This window comes from Leuciscus leuciscus (assembly GCF_965113295.1).
Source record: "Leuciscus leuciscus genome assembly, chromosome: 18".
Taxonomy (NCBI): domain Eukaryota; kingdom Metazoa; phylum Chordata; class Actinopteri; order Cypriniformes; family Leuciscidae; genus Leuciscus; species Leuciscus leuciscus.
Genome location: NC_138742.1, coordinates 5522283 through 5547052, shown reverse-complemented (window position 1 = coordinate 5547052; position 24770 = coordinate 5522283). Strand labels below are relative to the sequence as shown.

The 24770-nt window shown below is 35.2% G+C and overlaps 1 protein-coding gene across 2 annotated transcripts; it reads right to left on the bottom strand.

The window, feature by feature from the left end:
- Nucleotides 1–1780: 1780 nt before the first annotated feature.
- On the bottom strand, nucleotides 1781–11307 carry LOC309480982 (uncharacterized protein). 2 transcript variants are annotated; one of them, XM_082145761.1, is made up of 5 exons: nucleotides 11119–11307; nucleotides 10686–11009; nucleotides 9270–9439; nucleotides 8854–8913; nucleotides 1781–2657 (listed from the first exon to the last, which is right to left on the bottom strand). In XM_082145761.1, the coding sequence occupies exons 1-4, from the start codon at nucleotides 11168–11170 to the stop codon at nucleotides 8881–8883; spliced, it is 579 nt and encodes a 192-aa protein (XP_082001887.1). In that variant the 5' UTR covers nucleotides 11171–11307; the 3' UTR covers nucleotides 1781–2657; nucleotides 8854–8880. The 2 variants fall into 2 exon arrangements, with proteins under 2 accessions (XP_082001887.1, XP_082001888.1); XM_082145762.1 differs by having other exon boundaries at nucleotides 10686–10977.
- Nucleotides 11308–24770: the final 13463 nt, after the last annotated feature.

The window sequence follows — 24770 nt, the reverse complement described above, 5'->3', positions numbered from 1 at the left end:
ATTTAAGATATTTTGAGCTGAATTAAAAGGTTTAGGCATAAAATTAGTTATTTTTGAATTTAAGTTGAAAGAATGTGCTTAAACTAAATTACGATTTATTATAAATTGATTTAATCTAGTAATTTAAAAGGTAAATAAAAAAATTATGCAATTTTTTGGGGGAGATTTTTTGTAATTTATTGTCAAAATAATCTTTCTGGACAAAGAAAAAGAAGAATAATTTTAGGGCTTCAGGTCATTTGTTACAAAATACGAGGGAAGAATGAGGGATACACTTGATCTGATGCAATGAAGTTCACACAATATACTGTCACAAAACATGTTTATGGAATAAAATATTTTATTTAAAGTAACAATTGTGCAGATGTTAAGTTTACATCATCATATACAGTAGCTGCAAAGGGGCCAAGCACCACAGAGACAGAACAAAGAGTTAAAAATCAAGGCAGCGAGGATCCGACCAACTGCACAAATGAGTAAAGACATCTGGAGATGATTATCAGCATAATGGTTGAAAGCTTATAATTACAAATCACTTGTAATGTGACATATTTGCTTATTACTTTTGACCAGTTGGAGTTGCTGACACCAAATTGATCTGGCATTAAATTGATGGTGTAAAGAGACAATTACACACAAAGTTTGGTGTCAGTCAGAGATACAGCCTCAGATGCAGGTTGGCATTATGTCATCAAATTCATTGATACAAAAACACAGTGGTCTATGGTCCGAAATCCATAAGTGTTTGTCGCCATCGTGTGAAGATGATCTAAATCAAATTTGGTGAAAATAAGACAAACGGTCTAGGTGGAGTTTGACAAAATATGCTTTTAAAGAAAACGTAAATGGCCGACTGGAGTGGTGCAGGGAAGACGTCAAAACCTTCAGCATTCAGAAGTTATAAGCAAATATCAGCCATTTTTTATATCTCCTGACCACTTGGTGTGTGCCGAGACTGAGCAGGAACCATCAGGTCACGGTTCTCATAACACACCAAGTTTGGTCTGAATATGCTAAAGCGTTGTAGAGATATAGCCTCACGTTCATTTGGCAAGCTCTTCATTCAATGATTTGTTGCAATGCTCTACGAGTTCGGAAAAGTAAGTTTTCCAGAAAATTCAAAATGGCGGAAACATTTTCATTAGGGAAAATTACATCATAGGGTGCAACTGAATTGTCTTGAGCCAATGAAGAAGAGGAAATACATGTGTGCTTACAGTTCAAAAGTTATTAGCATATAAATGAGTGAAAATTTGAACAGTTGGTGGTTCTAGATGAATTGGGGTAAAGATCAAAATTTCACAACTTTACCATAATTCTAAAGGCTGCCATGGACTTCAAGAGCAGAAGGAAACTACTAATGATTAAAACAGGTGCTTGACCCCTTATCATCAAGTTTCAAGTCAAATGTCTGTCTACTGTAGTGCTATACACACAAACTCATTTAAAGTAGATTTACAATTTGACCATGGTTTCATTAACAGAGTAAATTTAAGGTTCTATTTTCATTTCTATTTATTTCATTTGTTTTCCCAGCGATATAGTATTCACCACTTTTCTATTTGGTGATTATTTTTCAATGAAGTTCAAAATTAAAAAATAAATAAAATGAACCCTACATTTGAAAAAGCAAAAAGAAAGTGAAATGTGCATCGGTAGAGTGCATTTTGTGTGTGTGTGTGTGTGTGTGTGTGTGTGTGTGTGTGTGTGTGTGTGTGTGTGTGTGTGTGTGTGTGTGTGTGTGTGTGTGTGTGTGTGTGTGTGTGGGGGGGGGGGGGGGGGTAATACATGCTTCAAATAACTGAAGTATAATAGCTTCTAAAAACATATACTATATACACACTTTACCATATATTAATTTTCTTCATAAAAACATTGAACTTCATTATCAACATCAGGGGTGGACAATACTACATATTCTCATTAAAGGGCAAATAAGGAATAGGAACCCACTGGATTGACTAGAGGGGTTCATTCAATGCTAGCAGTTGAAGCATAAAATTTGAAGTTACTTGCGGAGGAACAGTTTTGGTCATTATACAAGTTGTGCTGATGAATCTGATGGCTGCTTCTCATCAGCGCAAACGTGACTAACAACACTGAAACTCCCTCAAAAACGAAAGGCAAGAAAATAATTTGTTATAAGCAGGCAAATAGCTTTAAGCTGCTATTATTTTGTCTAATTTGAAACATTGGTTTTACAATGTTACTACATTTTGGCTACAACACTGCTTTGGAAACTCAACAGTATTTCTGAAAAGCCAAGCTGATGTTGAATCGTGTTGTTTTGGATGTCACTTTTGCTTGCAAACTCTTCAGTTTGAGGTTCATTTGTTGTGGCTTCAAGCTACTACACCTTCTACTGCATATATTAAGTAGCCTGACATTCTTTCCTTCATTTACGTATATTTAATACGCATTTGTGTTATTTCCTTCATTTACGTATATTTAATACGCATTTGTGTTATTTCATAGTGTAGCTTTAAGTTCATTGTCCACCCTCTGTAGATTACACATAAATAAAATAAATAGAAATACTTTATGACAGGGTAACTTATCCCATGATAGTAAACTTAACATTCACACATGCAAGACGAAGTATCTTGGTCTTGCCAACACTGTTGAGAAACAGTCCTGTCCTTTTTCCTAATTTATGCCTGTAATGAGAAGAATTACAACAGATTAGTGTGACCAAAAGCAAAATATTTATATACACAATATATATATATACACAATATTTATATACCCTCATATATTGTGATTTAAAAATCTGATGCTACTGTATGCATTATGAATATGAAAATACAACATGTACATTTAGCTTTATTTGTGTCTCAATTTTAACCAACAAAACTTTGACACTTTTGACCACTGTTGTCTTTCTGGTTGAGCATCTGAGAGAGTAAGTTTAAGGAAAAACTTCTGCCTGATGGTGACATTTATGAGACGTTCAATGGTCTTCAAATGACACCCAATGTCTTGTACTTTCAGGTTTGTGTCCCACCTTCTTCAGGCCGTATAACAATATATTGACTTCTATAGACTTCTGTAATTTTATTGTTTTTCTGTAAAATAATAATTATTAATAAATAGTTTATATTTGTATTACAATGGCATTAATGGAATACTTTACTTCATTTAAATGAACAGAAATTAATATTATTTATAATTATTACTATTATTATATATGCATAATGAATGGGGGGGAAGTTAGGGCATACTTTATTTTAGTTTTTTTGTTTGTTATTAACTCAGTTTATTTGCTGTGCTTTAAAAATTGTAAAAATTAAATGCAATTTAAAAGATAAAAGAACCGTCCTGAGATTGTAAGGAAGGATAAAAGAAAAGAAAGAAGAAAATAATCAAGAGGCCGGCAAAATTACAAATCTTAAAAACATGGTTTGGCATTATTTCCAAATATTAATTGTTAAAAAAAAAAAAAAAAAGCAGTTTTGATTTAAAATATTTGAAACCTTGCCAAAGAAAATGTCAGGGTGATAAACAACAGGCAGAAAGATGCTTTGTTATAATGTGACAAGAAAACCATAAAGCAGGAAATGACATCATAGCAATGACCCCTGTTGGCCCTTATGTCTATCAAGGTCAGTATGTTTCTTAAAAATATCTGATCATTTGACATTCAAGATTAATCCTGGTTGTAAAATGTCAAATCCTTTAGAAATTAAGATATTTCAGGGATGCCAACTTTCACATATTGGTGCGAGGCTCCTCATATCGTCCGACTAAATCTGACAATGCAAACTGAATCTGTTCATATTATTTTCAGACTAGCACTGGATTTGTTGAGTATAACACACTGGTCTAAAGATTCTGCACCAATAAAATTTCTTCCCGCTAGGGATGAACTGATACATGATAATTTTTACTTATACCAATAACTTTATATTTGAAAGCCGATAACCGATATATTGGCAGATAGCTATAAATCCAATTTTTTTTTTTTTTTTTTTATATTCAAGAAATTTATATTATTTCTTGAGACCCTGATTACAAAAACAAAGGTCTCACCATTAAAAGCCATGTCCCAAGCACTTCAACATAACTCAAACATATACAGCACAGTAGCCTAGATTGAACCAGTGTAAGATTCCTTGAAGAACGTAAATGTTCTGCAAAGTTGTAAAGTCGAAAGTGCGAGATAAAGAAAGTTATTGTCTCCCAAAAGAAAGAATCGACTCTGAACCGCCAATATGAGTTGTTTTTGTTTCTAATCTTACTGCTTTATGGTTCTACATCACTAGTCTAGAAGATACATTTGCATAACGCCTGCGCATGTTGTTCACCCGGGTCACTGCTAATCAGTTGTGGCTCACCATTACCTAAAACTGTGTCTATTAATGCAGATTGCCTGTCGTTCTCACTACTTTGAGTAAAGATAAAGGATGGAGCAAGATTTGTTTTACAAATGTTTGTTACATCAGTCATTCACGTTAGTGCTTGGCTAATGTATGCACTGTTATTGATATAGTTCCCGCATGTGAACCGCAGTAAATTAGAAATATACACATCGGTTTGTTGATGGACTTACACTTGTTAATGCTGATGGTGAGGAATTACAGTTGCAGCATCTCATAATGTAAAGTAGTGCATCACTGAGAAACGTCCTGCTCAAGTCGTCCTTGCGATGGAGGTTCGGGTTGAATAACTAGTTCTTCCAGTGTTTCATCATCGGACTCGCACTAGGATTTTTATGGTAAAAATCGACATCGGCTTCTTAAAGTTCAGTGATTGTACACACTGTAAAAACAGTAACTTTTACAGTGTGTACAATCACTGAGCTTTAAGAAGCCTCCGGACTCGTGCTGAGATTGATATGGTAAAAATCAACGTCATCGTTACTGTCTTTACAGTGTGTAGTACGTACAATCGCTAGTGACTGAGGAAGCTGATAACGCTAATGACTGAGGACAGCGTTTAGCTTCCAACATGCGCTGTAAAGCAGTAGACCAATCACAACAGACTGGCCCTCTGGCCAATCAGAGTAGAGCAGGCTCTCGGAAAGGAGGGATTTAGAGAGACTGAACCATCCATTGAGTCGTTTAAGAATTATTGAAAATGTGGTGATGTGCAAATTTATATTATGAAAAAAAAGAAACATTAGGAATCTTTAAAATAGCATAATAGGGGCACTTTTTCTAAATCAATTTACACTCTGATGGCCAAATTTCTTTATAAAAAAATAAATAAAATCTATTGCCTTACAAAGAAATAAAATAATGTCTAAATAATGCAAACAACTCATTGGACAACACGTATAAAGAACAAAAAGAAAAAAAAGCATGTGCCATTGATGAATAAAAAGGAATAGCTTATTCATGGACAATACTGAAATTATTTTAAATCAAACCATATTGTTGATGAAAATAATATGAGAAAAATAAAAGTGCTAGTTATTATTAATAAAGCATCAATGTTTTTGAAAAAGAAACATCTTAAATTAATATTACTAATACTATTTCAAATAAAATTTGAGCTTTGCGCGCTGAGATGAACACCAGAAAACTGAAGCGCTTTGTTAGCAGGTTAAACTCAATGAAACCTAGATTAACGAATGAACAAGATTAATCAGATATTTATGCAATTTATGCAATTTTACAACTTATATCTGCACAAAAGGATACAAATTCACAAGTGAACTTGAAGTTACTGTAGTTACTTCAATGTGCAATTCCTGTTGTTCTGATTACGCGCTGAAACACAACTAAATCCAAAGAATTTGTTTCATTACAATTGTGTTCTCTCTATAATGTTATGTAATATGACGGTCCCAATCATAATTATACATGTGCATTGATGTTTGAGCTGCATGCGCTGAAGCTAAAGATGATCACATGGTAAAGTCGAACGCTTTTGAAAGCTGGAGAAACTGGAAGAACTGGTTGAGGAACGACCACTCCTCAAGAAGACAAAGGACCTTTCTGGAAATAACATTTGAACTCTCTCGTGAAACTAGCACCTCTCACCTAAGCAATCCTAATCTACATTTCTTCCCTTCACCAATCCCTACCTGAATTCACTCAAAAATATATATGGTTTAATGTGAATAATTATCATACAGTATTACACGTTTGGTATAATTTGAAATGTCTCAGTGCGACTGGTACAAAGGTCTCATTTCCAAATAGGGATGGGTATCGTTAAGGTTTTAACGGTATTACTACTCTTACCGATACTCCTTATCGATCCGGTACTTTAACGGTATTCTTATCGGTTCTTTTCGTTATTTTAAAAAAAAGGGGGAAAATTATTTAGAACATAATTAATATTGCTTTATATTCTGAAATGTTAAATATAAAAGCAATGCTTTAACAAAACAAATAAAACATGCATGTTATGTAGAAGGGTGCAGGGTTTTGTGTTTTATATACAGAAGACATAGGACACCAAAAACAAAGTACAAAGTACAAAAAAAAAAAAAAGAAAAAAAAAAAGTGTACAATAAAACAAATATACAAATTATATACCCAGTGCTTTAATTTCAGTAATGTCTACTGAGATTACTGTTCAGGAGTAATATGGGCTAAAAAGACATCTAATAAAGTCAGATGTAAAATAACACTGTATAGTTTATCATAGATAGATTAAAGCTTATAAAAGCCTAAATTATTCATTCAAGAGCTGTGACTGATTTTCTCTTTGCCTTTTGTTGTTTGATTCACATTAATTGAGCAATCGTCAGCAGGTTTATTAGACTGCTGCCTCTTTAAGAGCAAATGCAGATCTAATCATTATTACGCATCATATTTTCTCAAAACTATTTATGCCCATTTAAGACATAAACTGTAGTTAAGTGAATAAACTGTTTACTTGAATCTCCAAGAAGGCCATTTTGACATATTTGTGTGTAAATTTGAACGTTTAGATGCGCACACGAAGCCCAAAATATACGTTGCTGCTTGTCTCGTTGCGGTGTGTTTCGGAGGGCGCGCCGCCTTTGGAACAGCGTCTATTGCGTCAATTTTGGTACTTTAATAGCCTTTTATTATCAAACGTGTCCCACAGTTTAGCATCAGTATAGACTATCTTTTACAACAATCACCGATCGTGCAGATTCTGACGTTACGTTTGGGTTTTAGGGAGAAATGACAGCGCACCGCTATGAAGGGAAGGAAGTTGCGCTGGAGAGAATGTGGCTTTAGTTTTTAATGGTTATACCTCAAATATCATCTTTTTTTCTTAATTTCTCCAGTACCGACAGCAGAACCGATAACGTCCGAGCTTATCGATCCAGCGTTCTTTCACAATTCAGCACCGGGGCCGTTTAATACCGGGTTTCGGTACCCATCCCTATTTCCAAATAAGTAAAACAAAAGGTAATAAGGTTAAGAGTTTAGGGATAACTGGCACACAGAGGAGGGTGTGTCTCTAGACAAATCAGATACATACACAAAATAAATATAATATTAAAACTTATAATTGCACAAAAGGTTGCAAATCCATAAGTGGACTTGACCGCTAGTCATGAAGGTGCAACTCTTCCCGTAACAACACAGTGACACACGAGTGAACAAAGAGTTCACAACATTCTTTTACAGTCGTGTTTTCATTATAATTTTACGTAGCCTACAGTATATGACAGACTTGTGCTGCACATATTAACTGTTTTTTCCTTATCAAAGTGATTCCACTTAAATTTCAAGCCATTAAAAACCATCATGGTGAACAGTGTCTCAGCTGAAGGAAATAATACATTTATCAGCCTAATTTTCTTTTCGGATCGATAACAATGCCAATAAAAATGAAAAAGTTTTGACCAATACTGATTTACAGTATCCCTACTTCCTGCACTTCACGAGGCGACCACTACAGAGCAAGAAGAAATACTATAGTATATGCCATAGTACTGTGCCCCAAAACCAGGGCACGAAATGAACACCTGCCAAGCTGCGGGTAAATATGACAGATGAATTTGAAAGAATCTGATGAAAAATGTCAGTAATGTCACTTACAGAACAGAAAATTATTATTTTTTGCATAATAAAAGCATATAACTTCCATATATGCACAATTTGATACAGTATATCATAACAGTAAGGGAGCTGCATTTAAACGTACAAGTTATGTGCGAAACACATGGAGCTCAAAAGACAAATAAGCGCAATCATTTAGAATATACATTTTCATGCGTCATAAAACTAGGGCTTGCAACAACTAATCGATCAAATTGATAACTATCGATAATGAAAATAATTGATAATGAATTTGATTATCGATTAGTCACGTCTGCACTCTGTGGCCAGGAAACCATCAGCCAGTTGCTTTACAGTAGTGAATAACACATTTTTAATGGATAAAACAAATATGGAAAATAGCGGAAGACACAGAGTGAGCTGCTGCGGGAAAGGTACATGATCAAAGTTGTCCAAAACATGAGAATGCTTTATATTTAGATATTAATGCTTCAAAACAAAAGCATAAGCGTTTACCACGTCTTGCCCTGTTGTTCTTTGACTGATGTGTGTGCCGCTGTTTAATGCCTCTGACACGTGTTTATCTTGGCACATAACTTACATTTTATGGTTATATCCTGATCTGTAAATGTTAGAAAGTCCCAGGAGTATTTCCATTTTGCATATTCTGACAACAAGCAGGTCTTTTTAAACTTCAATTAACGAGTGCCGGTGTGCGCACGTGCGTCAAACAGACGGAGCGCAGGAGAATAGGAGCGCAAAATTCTGATTAAAATACACATTTTGCTAAAATATATATATCTTTTTTTTGTTAGAAATTAAGTTGTAGGTTTAAAAAAAAATACATGTAAAAGGAGTTAATCACACAGTGGGGAGAACAAGTATTTGATACACTGCCAATTTTGCAGGTTTTCCTACTTACAAAGCATGTAGAAGTCTGTAATTTGTATCATAGGTACTCTTCAACTGTGAGTGACGGAATCTAAAACAAAAATCCAGAAAATCACATTGTATGATTTTTAAGTAATTAATTTGCATTTTATTGCATGACATAAGTATGTCATGCAATAAAACAGTATCTGTTACAGCAACTGCACATAAAAGCTATCAATATCAAAATATCATATAAACCAAATAAACCAATCAATGTAAATAATGAATGACATTTTAATGATCTATTATGACTTTAAATGGAATCCTTTATGAGCAAAATATCAAGAAACTTCACAAATTTTTATAAAACAAAATACATCTTCACTAAACACTGCTGTTAAAAAGCATTACAATATCAATACAAAAAACAGAACTGTTGCTTAATTTTCCTGTGATAATACTTGCCTTTTGACGCCTCCAGATGATGACAAAAATGACCACTACGATGACCACTACGATGACCACTACGATGACCACTACGATGACCACTACGATGACCACTACGATGACCACTACGATGTGGTTCTCTGCAATTATTGTTAAGTGTTCTAGGCTGATTGGGCTGGGCAGATTGTCTGTTTACAAAAAAAGCAACTAGAGATATAAAGTTCAAGACAAAATTTGATTCAAAGTGTAGACAATTTGCTAAAGCACTGCTATATGTCTGATGGGGTCCTGGTGTGTAGGCTATTCCAGAAAGCAAGGTTATCTTACCATCAATCATACCCGGAACTCTCGGTTGATAAAACCAAACCTTGCTTACTCGAGGTATGCAAAAGCGTGAGTAAAGTAAAAGCGTGACATACTACTACTTTCTTCTTTTGTTAAATGCTGATTTACATACATTGTGCATTTCGCCATCTATTTAGTGGTTGTGCAATCATTTAAATATTTTCGTTTAATAATCTTTAAATCACTGTTAATAACAACTACAGTAGTCAACATTTAAAGTGGATCCAAAAAAAGTTTCTAAACCCAACTAAAGATACTAGTTCTTATTCATTCGATACTAGTTCTTATTCATTCGATACTAGTTCTTATTCATTCGATACTAGTTCTTATTCATTCGATACTAGTTCTTATTCATTCGATACTAGTTCTTATTCGATACTAGTTCTTATTCATTCGATACTAGTTCTTATTCCAATAGTGTCTAGTATATAATTATACCTAACTTGTTAAGAAAAATAAGAACTAGTATCTAATGAATAACTACTAGTATCTTTTAAAAAGGTACTAGAATCTAAAGAATAAGCACGGACTTGTTCAATTCAGTCCGTTACCTGTGTCATCTCTCTTTGATATGTTGTTGGTTCATTAATATTCAACATATTTGCATATTGATTATTTAAATAGTACTAGTATCTATTAAGGTAACGATATCTTTGATCTAAAATGTTACTAGTAACTAAAAAATAAGCACTAGTTCTTTTTTTTCTTAACAAGTTAGGTATAATTAAATACTAGACACTATTGGAATAAGTACAAGTATCTAATAAATAAGAACTAGTAGCTAATGGAATAGACTTATCTAAAAAAAAATAAGTACTAGTAGGTTTTAAAGAGTAAATGTTAAAACAGCTTGACATACACTAGTAAAGAAAAGCACATTTTTCCTAAGGTGTGCCTTTAGCCCAGTTGTGCCCTACTAGACATATCCATCTGTGTATCTGTGTGTGGATTAATTTACTCATTCAACACAAGTTGCTGTAATATGCTTTGATAGTGCACACCTGTTGAACACAGTACAATCCATTTTAAATGCCCCACTTCACCTGAAATGTCTTTTGAAAAATATTAATATTATTGTGATATACTTACCATCATCTATAACATCAAAACACTTCTCAGTCTCGTTCTTCTTGAGAGAGCTGCCAAAGTAGCGAATCTTGTAAATCCCCTCGTCAATTCTGCTGGAGTTCATTATGATCACTGTGCCATTTTCATAAACTATCAGACTTCCAGGTTTCTTGCTGTCGAGCTTACAGTTCACATTGAGGCAAGTTAGCTGAGCGACTACAGTGTTACCCAAAGTAACGTAGACATCTAACTCTTTTCCCGATTTGGTGTCGTGATCTATTGAGAAAGTGATGTTCTCTCCTCTTTTCACCACCTGAGAGTTGCTCCCAACAATACAATCTGAATCTTGAATAAAATATTTGTACTGTCAATATACGATGTAAGCAAATATGACTGACACTCACATCACTTTTTATTTACTAACGTTATGCTAAATAACAAACTTCCGACCTACCTGCTACAGCAATTACCAGAAAAATATTGAGTAGATGACCGATCATCTTCATTCTGTAGTCCTCCAATTCTGAAAGTAAAAGATTTTCTCAAAGTAATTAATCGGATGTGGAGTGGTGACGCCGTGGCGAGGACTTTAAATAACACCTGCGTAGCTACCGTTTATATACTGTCTATGGTAGCTACTGGATTTAACTTTTCCCGGGAAATGTTTCTTCTTCTTCTTCTTCAAATGGCGGTTGGCAAGCTCGGTGCATTACCGCCACCACCTGGACTGGAGTGTGGAGCACTAATAAGCGATTATGCCCAGGGACCATAGACAGTATAAGAAAGGTATGCCTAACGTTTATGGATGACATTCACGGGTGTAACTCCATGTTGTAAACACCCAATAATTTTTCTTGCCACCAAAAACAAACATTTTGGAGGGAAAAGACTAAATATAAATGGATTCAGTTAGTAAACTGCCTAAATTTAATGATGAACGAGAAACAGTGAGAGCTTTTTGTAATCGTGACTATTGACCTCAATGACCTGCAGCGAAAGCGCCAGTCTTTCTGGGTTCACGAAACCATTCAGCTCAGAGTCAGCACAGCAAGTACCACATGTACACAGAGACATATCATAAATTACAGGAAACTTGCTGTTCGCTAAATCATATCCTCCATCATGCTGGCATTTCCATTAAAATATAACACATGTAATTATGAAAATAAACAATTCAAAGTTGGATAACATTTTACAAGAAAATACTATTTCAGTCTTTCTACTTAAAACAATCACTTTTAACTTAATGTGTTACTTGCCCTTTCTTTGTAATAACTTCTGAGTGAAAATTTTCAAAGTAAATCCTACGCCAATTTTTTTTCAGTGTAACATAGGAACCATAGTTCAGCTCTCATATGGTTTCAAACATTTTTATCTTTATTATATCATCTTATTCCCCAGTGCCTTGCTTTCAGAACTTTTATATGGTGTAGTGTATTCTGATAGTAATGATGATGGTTTTGTCATAATATACTGTTCACAGTATCATAAACTCAGATGTTTTTGTCAAGTCAGAACCAAAAATTTCAACTCCACTGTCTACCAGGAACATCGCATGGAAACACAAACACCACCACCCCCACCACCCCCACCCATCCACAGATGAAAGACTTCTGCCCTCGCAATGAAGGTATGGAAAAAATAATGTACCACAAAGAGTGTTTTCCTGCCACAGTGACCTCAGCGCAGCTTCTGTCTCTACAACAAAGCTAGCTGTTAACACGATGAATGTTTAATTTCTGAAAACCTCTCCTTTTTAATTTGTCTTTTTCCAGATTATCCGGAGCACTGTGGTGTGACCGAAGTTTTGGTCCGATCGGTTCTGTCAGGGCTGGTTGTAATTGCGACTGCTGTCATTCTGGTTGAGCACTTGTGCTGCTCAGTTCGTGGAAGAATTCAATCTTCTGTGTGATGATGATGATGATGATGATGATTCTTCCATTAAATTTTATAAAGTGCACTTACTTTGACATGTAAGGAATTAGGGAAGTGCAAATTGATAATATATTACTAACAATATACCAGTGATGTTTTAGTATCTGATATACTATTATAGTTTTTATTTATATTTTAAATTATTATAATATTTGTTTAATTTAGGTTAGTTTTGGTAATTTTTTTTATTATTTTTTTTAAGTCTACATTAATGTCTACATAATTGTTAACTCAGCTTTAGTTTTAGTTATTTTAGTACATCAAGTTAAACTAAATGAAAATGAGAAATGCTGAAATATTTGTTTTATTGTATTTCAGGCAACAAAATGTTTTGATGATTTTAGTATTAGTTTCAATTAACGATAATAACCCTGCAATATACAGCCTGTAAAGTTTTATATGACAATTAACAGATTGTTATTCACCAATTAATATAACATGATGGCATTTCTTCTTTTATATATATATATATAAGTTTATAACCATTGCCTTTTTTGTTTGTTTTTGAAAAGTTCTCAAATTCCAAACCGCATTTACTTGGATTTCTTCTGCAACTCTTATCGCTTTTCCCACCAGCATTTTCTTTTCTTTTTTTCACATTTTTTAAAAGTTGCCAGACACCACCAACATTTTTGATCATTTCCACAAAACTTTCATGGCCCTCAGAATATTATTTTGTATGAGAATCTGAACATACAATATACATAATAAAGAACAGTCTGCAAATAATAATAATGAATAAATAAAACTAATTAAAATATATATACACTGCTCAAAAAAATAAAGGGAACACTTTTTAATCAGAGAATATCATCAAGTCAGTTAAACTCCTGGGATATTGATCTGGTCAGTTAAGTAACAGAGGGGGTTGGTAATCAGTTTCAGCTGCTTTAGTGTTAATGACATTAACAGCAGGTCCACTAGATGGGCAACAGTGAGACAACCCCCAAAACAGGAATGGTTTTACAGGTGGAGGCCACTGAAATTTTTTTCCCTACTCATCTTTTCGGACTGTTTTTCACCAGTTTTGCATTTGGCTAGGGTCAGTGTCACTACTGGTAGCATGAGGCGATACCTGGACCCTACAGAGGTTGCGCAGGCAGTCCAGCTCCTTCAGGATGGCTCATCAATACGTGCCATTGCCAGAAGGTTTGCTGTGTCTCCCAGCACAGTCTCAAGAGCATGGAGGAGATTCCAGGAAGACAGACAGCTACTCTAGGAGAGCTGGACAGGGCCGTAGAAGGTCCTTAACCCATCAGCAGGACTGGTATCTGCTCCTTTGTGCGAGGAGGAACATGATGAGCACTGCCAGAGCCCTACAAAATGACCTCCAGCAGGCCACTGGTGTGAATGTCTCTGACCAAACAATCAGAAACAGACTTCATGAGGGTGGCCTGAGGGCCCGACGTCCTCTAGTGGGCCCCGTGCTCACTGCCCAGCACCAGGGAGCTCGATTGGCATTTCCCATTAAACACCAGAATTGGCAGGTCCGCCACTGGTGCCCTGTGGTTTTCACAAATGAGAGCAGGTTCACCCTGAGCACGTGACAGACAGGAAAGGGTCTGGAGAAGCCGTGGAGAATGTTATGCTGCCTGTAACATCGTTCAGCATGACCGGTTTGGTGGTGGGTCAGTGATGGTCTGGGGAGGCATATCCATGGAGGGATGCATAGACCTCTGCAGGCTAGACAATGGCACCCTGACTGCCATTAGGTATCGGGATGAAATCCTTGGATCCATTGTCAGACCCTATGCTGGTGCAGTGGGTCCTGGGTTCCTCCTGGTGCACAACAATGCCCGGCCTCATGTGGCGAGAGCATGCAGGCAGTTCCTGGAGGATGAAGGAATGATACCATTGAAGGGCCACCACGCTCACCTGACCTACATCCAATAGAACACCTCTGGGACATTGTGTTTCGGTCCATCTGACATCACCTGGTTGCACCTCAGACTGTCCAGGAGCTCAGTGATGCGCTGGTCCAGATCTGGGAGGAAATACCCCAGGACACCATCCGTCGTCTCATTAGGAGTATGCCCCGACGTTGTCAGGCATGCATACAAGCACGTGGGGGGCATACAAACTACTGAGTACCATTTTGAGTTGCTGCAATGAAATTTCAGCAAAATTGACAAGCCTGCTACATCATTTTTTCACTTAGATTTCCGGGGTGTCTTTGAATTCAATCCTCTGTAGGTTGATCATTTTCATTTCCATCAAACGATGTGGCATCCTTTCGTTCATAACACATTACCCAGTCCATATTAGTATAGATATCCAGCATGATATTTTTCCCCATTGAGATCTGATGTGTTTTCAAAGTGTTCCTTTAATTTTTTTGAGCAGTGTATATAAATATACATATACATACACATACACACACATACATACATATATATATATATATATATATATATATATATACATATACATATACATATACATATACATACACATACACACACACACATACATACATATATACAATGGTGGTCAAAATTGATGGCACCCCTGATAAATATGATAAAAAATGGCTGTAAAAAATAAATCTGCATTGTTTATCCTTTTGACCTTTCATTAAAAAAATTCACAAAAATCTAACCTTTCATTGAAGTAAAAGAATTGAAAGTGGGGGGGAAATCACATTATAAAATAAATGTTTTTCTCCAAAACACGCTGGCCATAATTGTTGGCACCCTGTTATTAAATACTTTTTGCAACCTCCTTTTGCCAAGATAACAGATCTGAGTCTTCTCCTATAATACCTGATGAGTTTGGAGAACACCTGACCAGAGATCAGAGACCATTCCTCCATACAGAATCTCTCCAGATCCTTCAGATTCACAAGTTCATGTTGGTGTTTCTTCTCTTCAGTTCACTCCACTCATCAGGTCAGGGGACTGGGACGGTCATGACAGAAGCTTCATTTTGTGCTCAGTTACCCATTTTTGTGTTGATTTTGATGTTTGTTTTGGACCGTTGTCCTGATGGAAGATCCAACCACGGCCCATTATAAGATTTCTAGCAGAGGCCGTCAGGTTTAGATTTTTTATCTGTTGGTATTTGCTAGAATCCATAATACCATGTATCTGAACAAGATGTCCAGGACCTCCAGCAGAAAAACAGGCCCACAACATATAAGATCCAGCAGTGTATTTAACCGTAGGCATGGGGTACTCTTCATCCCTGTTTGCACTGAACACATCTGCTGGGTTTGCTGGCAAAAAGCCCTTTTTTTAGTTTCATCTGACCACAGAATCCGGTCCCTTTTGAAGATCCAGTCGTGTCTGACCACTGAATATGCTGGAGTTTGTTCTTGGAGGAGCGAGGAGGATTTTTCTTGAAACCCTCCCAAACAGCATGTGGGGATTTAGGGGTTGTTTGATCATTTTTTTTAGGCTTTCTGACCCCCAAGACTCAACTAATCTCTGCAATTCTCCATCTGTGATCCTTGAAGAGTCTTTGGCCACTCAAACTCTCCTCCTCACCGTGCATTAAGACAATATAGACACACGTCCTCTTCCTGGCAGATTCGTAACATCTTTAGTTGATTATAACTTCTTAATTATTGCCCTGATGGTCAAAATGGGGATTTTCAATTCTTTAGCTATTTTCTTACAGTCACTTTCTATTTTGTGATGCTCAACAATCTTTTGCTGCACATCAGAACTATATTCTTTGGTTTTACTCATTGTGACGGATGATTCAGGGAATTTGGCCTTTGTGTTTCCTCATATTTAAACTCCTGTGAAACAAGAAGTCATAGCTGGACAATTTCATGTTCCTAGTCATCCTGGTGTGCTAATAAAGGTAAATATTAATGGGAATATACTTCAGAGATATTTTTCTCATAAAAAATTCTAGGGGTGCCAACAATTGTGGCCAACATGTTTTGGAGAAAAACATGTATTTCATAATGTGATTTACCCCGCAATTTCAATTCTTTTACTTAACAATTTTTTTAAGTAAAGGTCAAAAGGATAAACAATGCAGATTTATTTTTTACAGCCATTTTTTATCATATTTATCAGGGGTGCCATAAATTTTGACCACCACTGTATATATATATATATATATATATATATATATATACACATAAAGGATCTGTCGGATTTACCTCACGTAAATTCATCCATTTTTACCGAAATACATAAAAATACACACACGGTAAGAGGAAAAGAGTTAAACTGTTTTAAAACAACCTTTTCATTCATTTGCAAAATTAAGTTGCTGAAATAAGTCTCTCCAGAGTCATTACAATGGAAATAACTGGACAATGGTAATGTTAAATGGCAATTGTTTAAATCCTTCCCTCGGGTCATTTTGACCTGGACATGTTTGAAAAAAAATGTAAAAAATTGAGTGTTCATCGGAGAGGTCCAAGACCCCATGACTTTTGTTGCACTTGAACCACAAATATTTTGTGATTGAAATTTAAAAAGTAACAAATCCTTCCCTCAGGTCAAATTGACCCCCATGGGAATGAATGGAATGTCAGGAATGCTTCAGTCCACATAGAAAAACCTAAAAATGCTCCAGATTCAAACTAAAAATGGTAAAACTTTTCCAAATAATAAAACAATCTACATGTGTGTTTAAATACATCCTGAAGAGAAACTGACTTTCGGACTAGGGATGCAACAATTATAGATTTTGTTGGTACGATTATAGTCTGAGGAATAATTGTGGTTTCATGATTATCCCGATTATTATGCATTTGTATTCATTTTAATAATATTTTTAATAATTAATGAAATTTTACATGTGAGATGTGGCCTGAGAAAATCATGTCTATTATTTTGGTTTGTATGAATTTTTAGTAAAAATGATAGAAATTGAGAACATCTCTCATGCAGTGTTATAACAGGGCTGGTGTCACGAAGGCATTGCCCCTTCAGGTCTGATTTGTGCCCCCTTCACCCCCTGAAACACCATTGATTAGAACCTATATATAAAAATACATTTATAGTTTTTACACTGATGTCTATGGAAGCTGCAATAATAATCCTTTCAATTATAATTTGACGATGTGTTTTATTCATAGCCTATCAGATGCACATTGTGTATGAAAAAGTTTTTTCTTCTCCCATGTTCACTGGCCAATTATTTTTATGTATTTCGGGAAAAATGGATAAATTTACGTGAGCCACATACGTCTAAGGTACGTGAGGACCCAGCGGAACAGCTCATTTGCTCCATATAGAGCTATAAGGCCATCTAGAGTCATGAAATCTCATGTTATATTATTTTATTTCCACAAGAGGTCGGCAAAGACACCCAAATTTAAGATATTTTGAGCTGAATTAAAAGGTTTAGGCATAAAATTCTTAGTTATTTTTGAATTTAAGTTGAAAGAATGTGCTTAAACTAAATTATGATTTATTTATTGTAAATTGATTTAATCTAGTAATTTTAAAGGTAAATAAAATATAAATATATTTTTTTTTAATGCAATTTCTTTTTGGAGATTTTTTGTTATTTGTTGTCAAAATAGGCTTTCTGGGCAAAGAAAATTAAGTATAATTTTAGGGCTTTAAGTCATTTTGACCCACAGGTAAGGATTTGTTACAAAACACGAGGGAAGAATGAGGGATACACTTGATCTGATGCAATGAAGTTCACACAATATACTGTCACAAAACATGTTTATGGAATAAAATATTTTATTTAAAGTAACAATTGTGCAAATGTTAAGATTACATCATCATATACAGTAGCTGCAAAGGGGCCAAGCACCACAGAGACAGAACAAAGAGTTAAAAATCAAGGCAGCGAGGATCCGACCAACTGCACAAATGAGTAAAGACATCTGGAGATGATTATCAGCATAATGGTTGAAAGCTTATAATTACAAATCACTTGTAATGTGACATATTTGCTTATTACTTTTGACCAGTAGGAGTTGCTGACACCAAATTGATCTGGCATTAAATTGATAGTGTTAAGTGACAATTACACACAAAGTTTGGTGTCAGTCAGAGATACAGCCTCAGATGCAGGTTGGCATTATGTGTTCAAATTCAATACAAAAAAACAATGGTCTATGGTCCGAAATCCATAAGTGTTTGTCACCATCGTGTGAAGATGATCTAAATCAAATTTGGTGAAAATAAGACAAACGGTCTAGGTTTGACAAAATATGCTTTTAAAGAAAATGTAAATGGCCGACTGGAGTGGTGCAGGGAAGACGTCAAAACCTTCAGCATTCAGAAGTTATAAGCAAATATCAGCCATTTTTTATATCTCCTGACCACTTGGTGTGTGCCGAGACTGAGCAGGAACCATCAGGTCACGGTTCTCATAACACACCAAGTTTGGTCTGAATATGCTAAAGCATTGTAGAGATATAGCCTCACGCTCATTTGGCAAGCTCAATGATTTGTTGCAATGCTCTACGAGTTCGGAAAAGTAGGTTTTCCAGAAAATTCAAAATGGCGGAAACATTTTCATTAGGGAAAATTACATCATAGGGTGCAACTGAATTGTCTTGAGCCAATGAAGAAGAGGAAATACATGTGTGCTTACAGTTCAAAAGTTATTAGCATGTAAATGAGTGAAAATTTGAACAGTTGGTGGTTCTAGATGAATTGGGGTAAAGATCAAAATTTCACAACTTTACCATAATTCTAAAGGCTGCCATGGACTTCAAGAGCAGAAGGAAACTACTAATGATTAAAACAGGTGCTTGACCCCTTATCATCAAGTTTCAAGTCAAATGTCTGTCTACTGTAGTGCTATACACACACACTCATTTAAAATAGATTTACAATTTGACCATGGTTTCATTAACAGAGTAAATTTAAGGTTCTATTTTCATTTCTATTTATTTCATCTGTTTTTCCCCCGATATAGTATTCACCACTTTTCTATTTGGTGATTATTTTTCAATGAAGTTCAAAATTATTTTGAAAAATTTCACACAAAAAAAATAAAAAAAATAACCCTACATTTGAAAAAGCAAAAAGAAGAAAGTGAAATGTGCATCGGTAGAGTGCATAGAGGGGGGGTTCACAAGTGAACTTTAAGTGTGAACAGCCCTTAAAAGTAATACATGCTTTAAACTTCAAATAACTGAAGTATAATAGCTTCTAAAAACATATACTATATACTTTACCATAACATTCATTTGCTTCACAAAAATGTCATTGCACTTCATAAAAACATTGAACTTCATTACCAACATCAGGGGTGGACAATACTACATATTCTCATTTAAATAAAAATTAAAGGGCAAATAAGGAATAGGAACCCACTGGATTGACTAGATTCAATGCTAGCAGTTGAAGCATAAAATTAGAAGTTTTACAATGTTACTACATTTTGGCTACAACACTGCTTTGCAAACTCAACAGTATTTCTGAAAAGCCAAGCTGATGTTGAATCGTGTTGTTTTGGATGTCACTTTTGCTTGCAAACTCTTCAGTTTGAGGTTCATTTGTTGTGGCTTCAAGCTACTACACCTTCTACTGCATATATTAAGTAGCCTGACATTCTTTCCTTCATTTACGTATATTTAATACGCATTTGTGTTATTTTTTCATAGTGTAGTGTTACGTTCCACGTGTCTTTGTGTATGTTTCTGTTGCTCTGTCTCTTCATTCATTGCTTTCAGGTGGAGATTGCTCATTCGCTGCGTGTAGTCATTACGGGCACGCGTCATCAGCTGTTCCACCAATCCACTACTGCGCTGCCTGCTGGGTTTAAAAACCCCATTCACAAGAAGAGAGGAAGATCTCCACCAGATCTCACTTAACTTGCCCTCACAGAGATGCCTTGTTTAACGTAACCACTGTTTGGAATGTCTTCGAGTTTAATACCATTAGAGACCTGAGTAACACTCCCTTGAGTTTTGTTGTTAGTTTGATAGCATATGCCTAGCACGCGATTTGAGAAAGCGCACGCTCAGTAACAACGGGAGGTAGGCTTTGTTATTGTTAACTAGGCGTGGAGTGTTCGCCAGTATTGTACTTTCGTTTTTTAGTTAGTGTAGTTTATTTAAGGCGGCGCACCCGCTGAAGATTTCGGTTTTGTTTCTACATTTTTCTTTGACAGTTAGTTTAGAGGTATGATTAAAATTAGATATTATAGTTAGCCTATGTTTTGATTATTTCATTGATTTGGCGACACTCCTGTTTTTCCTTTATTTTGTATTTATTTTTGGATCTTGTTGTGCACCTAATCTTTCATTCCGTATGAATAAACGTTTTAAACGTTTGTAACGTTTCTTGTTGGTTTTTCCTGTCTTCACACACAGCAACTGTGCCTCACATAAATGTTATGTCATCATCCCCTTTTCCAACTTTAAACACGTAACAGTAGCTTTAAGTTCATTGTCCACCCTCTGTAGATTACACATAAATAAAATAAATAGAAATACTTCATGATAGGGTAACTTATCCCATGATAGTAAACTTAACATTCACACATGCAAGACGAAGTATCTTGGTCTTGCCAACACTGTTGAGAAACAGTCCTGTCCTTTTTCCTAATTTATGCCTGTAATGAGAAGAATTACAACAGATTAGTGTGACCAAAAGCAAAATATTTATATACCCTCATATATTGTGATTTAAAAATCTGATGCTACTGTATGCATTATGAATATGAAAATACAACATGTAGATTTAGCTTTATTTGTGTCTCAATTTTAACCAACAAAACTTTGACACTTTTGACCACTGTTGTCTTTCTGGTTGAGCATCTGAGAGAGTAAGTTTAAGGAAAAACTTCTGCCTGATGGTGACATTTATGAGACGTTCAATGGTCTTCAAATGACACCCAATGTCTTGTACTTTCAGGTTTGTGTCCCACCTTCTTCAGGCTGTATAACAATATATTGACTTCTATAGCTTCTATAGACTTCTGTAATTTTATTGTTTTTCTGTAAAATAATAATAATAATTAATAAATAGTTTATATTTTACAATACAATGGCATTAATGGAATACTTACTTCATTTAAATGAACATAAATTAATATTATTTATAATTATTACTATTATTATATATGCATAATGAATGGGGGGGAAGTTAGGGCATACTTTATTTTAGTTTTTTGTTTGTTATTAACTCAGTTTATTTGCTGTGCTTTAAAAATTGTAAAAATTAAATGCAATTTAAAAGATAAAAGAACAGTCCTGAGATTGTAAGGAAGGATAAAAGAAAAGAAAGAAGAAAAAAAAAATCTCAAGAGGCCGACAAAATTACAAATCTTAAAAACATGGTTTGGCATTATTTCCAAATATTAATTGTTTAAAAAAAAAAAAAAAAGCAGTTTTGATTTAAAATATTTGAAACCTTGCCAAAGAAAATGTCAGGGTGATAAACAACAGGCAGAAAGATGCTTTGTTATTATGTGTCAAGAAAACCATAAAGCAGGAAATGACATCATAGGGATGACCCCTGTAGGCCCTTATGTCTATCAAGGTCAGTATGTTTCTTAAAAATATCTGATCATTTGACATTCAAAATTAGTCCTGGTTGTAAAATGTCAAATCCTTTAGAAATTAAGATATTTCAGGGATGCCAACTTTCACATATTGGTGTGAGGCTCCTCATGTCGTCCGACTAAATCTGACAAAAAAACTAAACCAAGACAATGCAAACTGAATCTGTTCATATTATTTTCAGACTAGCACTGGATTTGTTGAGTATAACACACTGGTCTAAAGATTCTACACCAATAAAATGTCTTCCCGCTAGGGATGAACTGATATATGATTGCTTATACCGATAACTTTATATTTGAAAGCCGATAACCGATATATTGGCAGATAGCTATAAATCCACATTTTTATATTATTTCTTGAGACCCTGATTACAAAAACAAAGGTCTCACCATTAAAAGCCATGTCCCAAGCACTTCAACATAACTCAAACATATACAGCACATTAGCCTAGTTTAAACCAGTGTAAGATTCCTTGAAGAACGTAAATGTTCTGCAAAGTTGTAAAGTCGAAAGTGCAAGATAAAGAAAGTTATTGTCTCCCAAAAGAAAGAATCGACTCTGAACCGCCAATATGAGTTGTTTTTGTTTCTAATCTTACTGCTTTATGGTTCTACATCACTAGTCTAGAAGATACATTTGCATAACGCCTGCGCATGTTGTTCACCCGGGTCACTGCTAATCAGTTGTGGCTCACCATTACCTAAAACTGTGTCTATTAATGCAGATTGCCTGTCGTTCTCACTACTTTGAGTAAAGATAAAGGATGGAGCAAGATTTGTTTTACAAACGTTTGTTACATCAGTCATTCACGTTAGTGCTTGGCTAATGTATGCACTGTTATTGATATAGTTCCCGCATGTGAACCGCAGTTAATTAGAAATATACACATCGGTTTGTTGATGGACTTACACTTGTTAATGCTGATGGTGAGGAATTACAGTTGCAGCATCTCATAATGTAAAGTAGTGCATCACTGAGAAACGTCCTGCTCAAGTCGTCCTTGCGATGGAGTTTCGGGTTGAATAACTAGTTCTTCCAGTGTTTCATCATCGGACTCGCACTAGGATTTTTATGGTAAAAATCGACATCATCGGCTTCTTAAAGCTCAGTGATTGTACACACTGTAAAAACAGTAATTTTTACAGTGTGTACAATCACTGAGCTTTAAGAAGCCTCCGGACTCGTGCTGAGATTGATATGGTAAAATCAACGTCATCGTTACTGTCTTTACAGTGTGTAGTACGTAATGACTGAGGAAGCTGATAACGCTAATGACTGAGGAAGCTGATAACGCTAATGACTGAGGAAGCTGATAACGCTAATGACTGAGGAAGCTGATAACGCTAATGACTGAGGACAGCGTTTAGCTTCCAACATGCGCTGTAAAGCAGTAGACCAATCACAACAGACTGGCCCTCTGGCCAATCAGAGTAGAGCAGGCTCTCGGAAAGGAGGGATTTAGAGAGACTGAACCATCCATTGAGTCGTTTAAGAATTATTGAAAATGTGGTGATGTGCAAATTTATATTATGAAAAAAAAGAAACATTAGGAATCTTTAAAATAGCATAATAGGGGCACTTTTTCAAAATCAATTTACACTCTGATGGCCAAATTTCTTTATAAAAAAAAAATATATATCTATTGCCTTACAAAGAAATTAAATAATGTCTAAATAATGCAAACAACTCATTGGACAACACGTATAAAGAACAAAAAAAAAGCATGTGCCATTGATGAATAAAAAAGAATAGCTTATTCATGGACAATACTGAAATTATTTTAAATCAAACCATATTGTTGATGAAAATAATATGAGAAAAATAAAAGTGCTAGTTATTATTAATAAAGCATCAATGTTTTTGAAAAAGAAACATCTTAAATTAATATTACTATTACTATTTCAAATCAAATTTGAGCTTTGCGCGCTGAGATGAACACCAGAAAACTGAAGCGCTTTGTTAGCAGGTTAAACTCAATGAAACCTAGATTAACGAATGAACAAGATTAATCAGATATTTATGCAATTTTACAACTTATATCTGCACAAAAGGATACAAATTCACAAGTGAACTTGAAGTTACTGTAGTTACTTGAATGTGCAATTCCTGTTGTTCTCATTACGCGCTGAAACACAACTAAATCAAAAGAATTTGTTTCATTACAACTGTGTTCTCTCTATAATGTTATGTAATATGACAGTCCCAATCATAGTTATACTATACATGTGCATTGATGTTTGAGCTGCATGTGCTGAAGCTAAAGATGATCACATGGTAAAGTCGAACGCTTTTGAAAGCTGGAGAAACTGGAAGAACTGGTTGAGGAACGACCACTCCTCAAGAAGACAAAGGACCTTTCTGGAAATAACATTTGAACTCTCTCTTGTGAAACTAGCACCTCTCACCTAAGCAATCCTAATCTACATTTCTTCCCTTCACCAATCCCTACCTGAATTCACTCAAAAATATATATGGTATAATGTGAATAATTATCATACAGTATTACACGTTTGGTATAATTTGAAATGTCTCAGTGCGACTGGTACAAAGGTCTCATTTCCAAATAAGTAAAACAAAAGGTAATAAGGTTTTTAAGAGTTTAGGGATAACTGGCACACAGAGGAGGGTGTGTCTCTAGACAAATCAGATACATACACACAAAATAAATATAATATTAAAACTTATAATTGCACAAAAGGTTGCAAATCCATAAGTGGACTTGACCG

Bases quoted from the DNA above. Each gene is read 5' to 3' on its own strand.
- LOC309480982 (XM_082145761.1), bottom strand. From the start codon at position 11,170: ATGAAGATGATCGGTCATCTACTCAATATTTTTCTGGTAATTGCTGTA. The intron at 9,440-10,685 runs GTAAGTATATCA...TTTTGTAAACAG, and splicing joins TTTTGATGTTATAGATGATG to ACAATCTGCCCAGCCCAATC. The intron at 8,914-9,269 runs GCAAGTATTATC...TTTTTGTTTTAG, and splicing joins TCATCTGGAGGCGTCAAAAG to ATTCCGTCACTCACAGTTGA.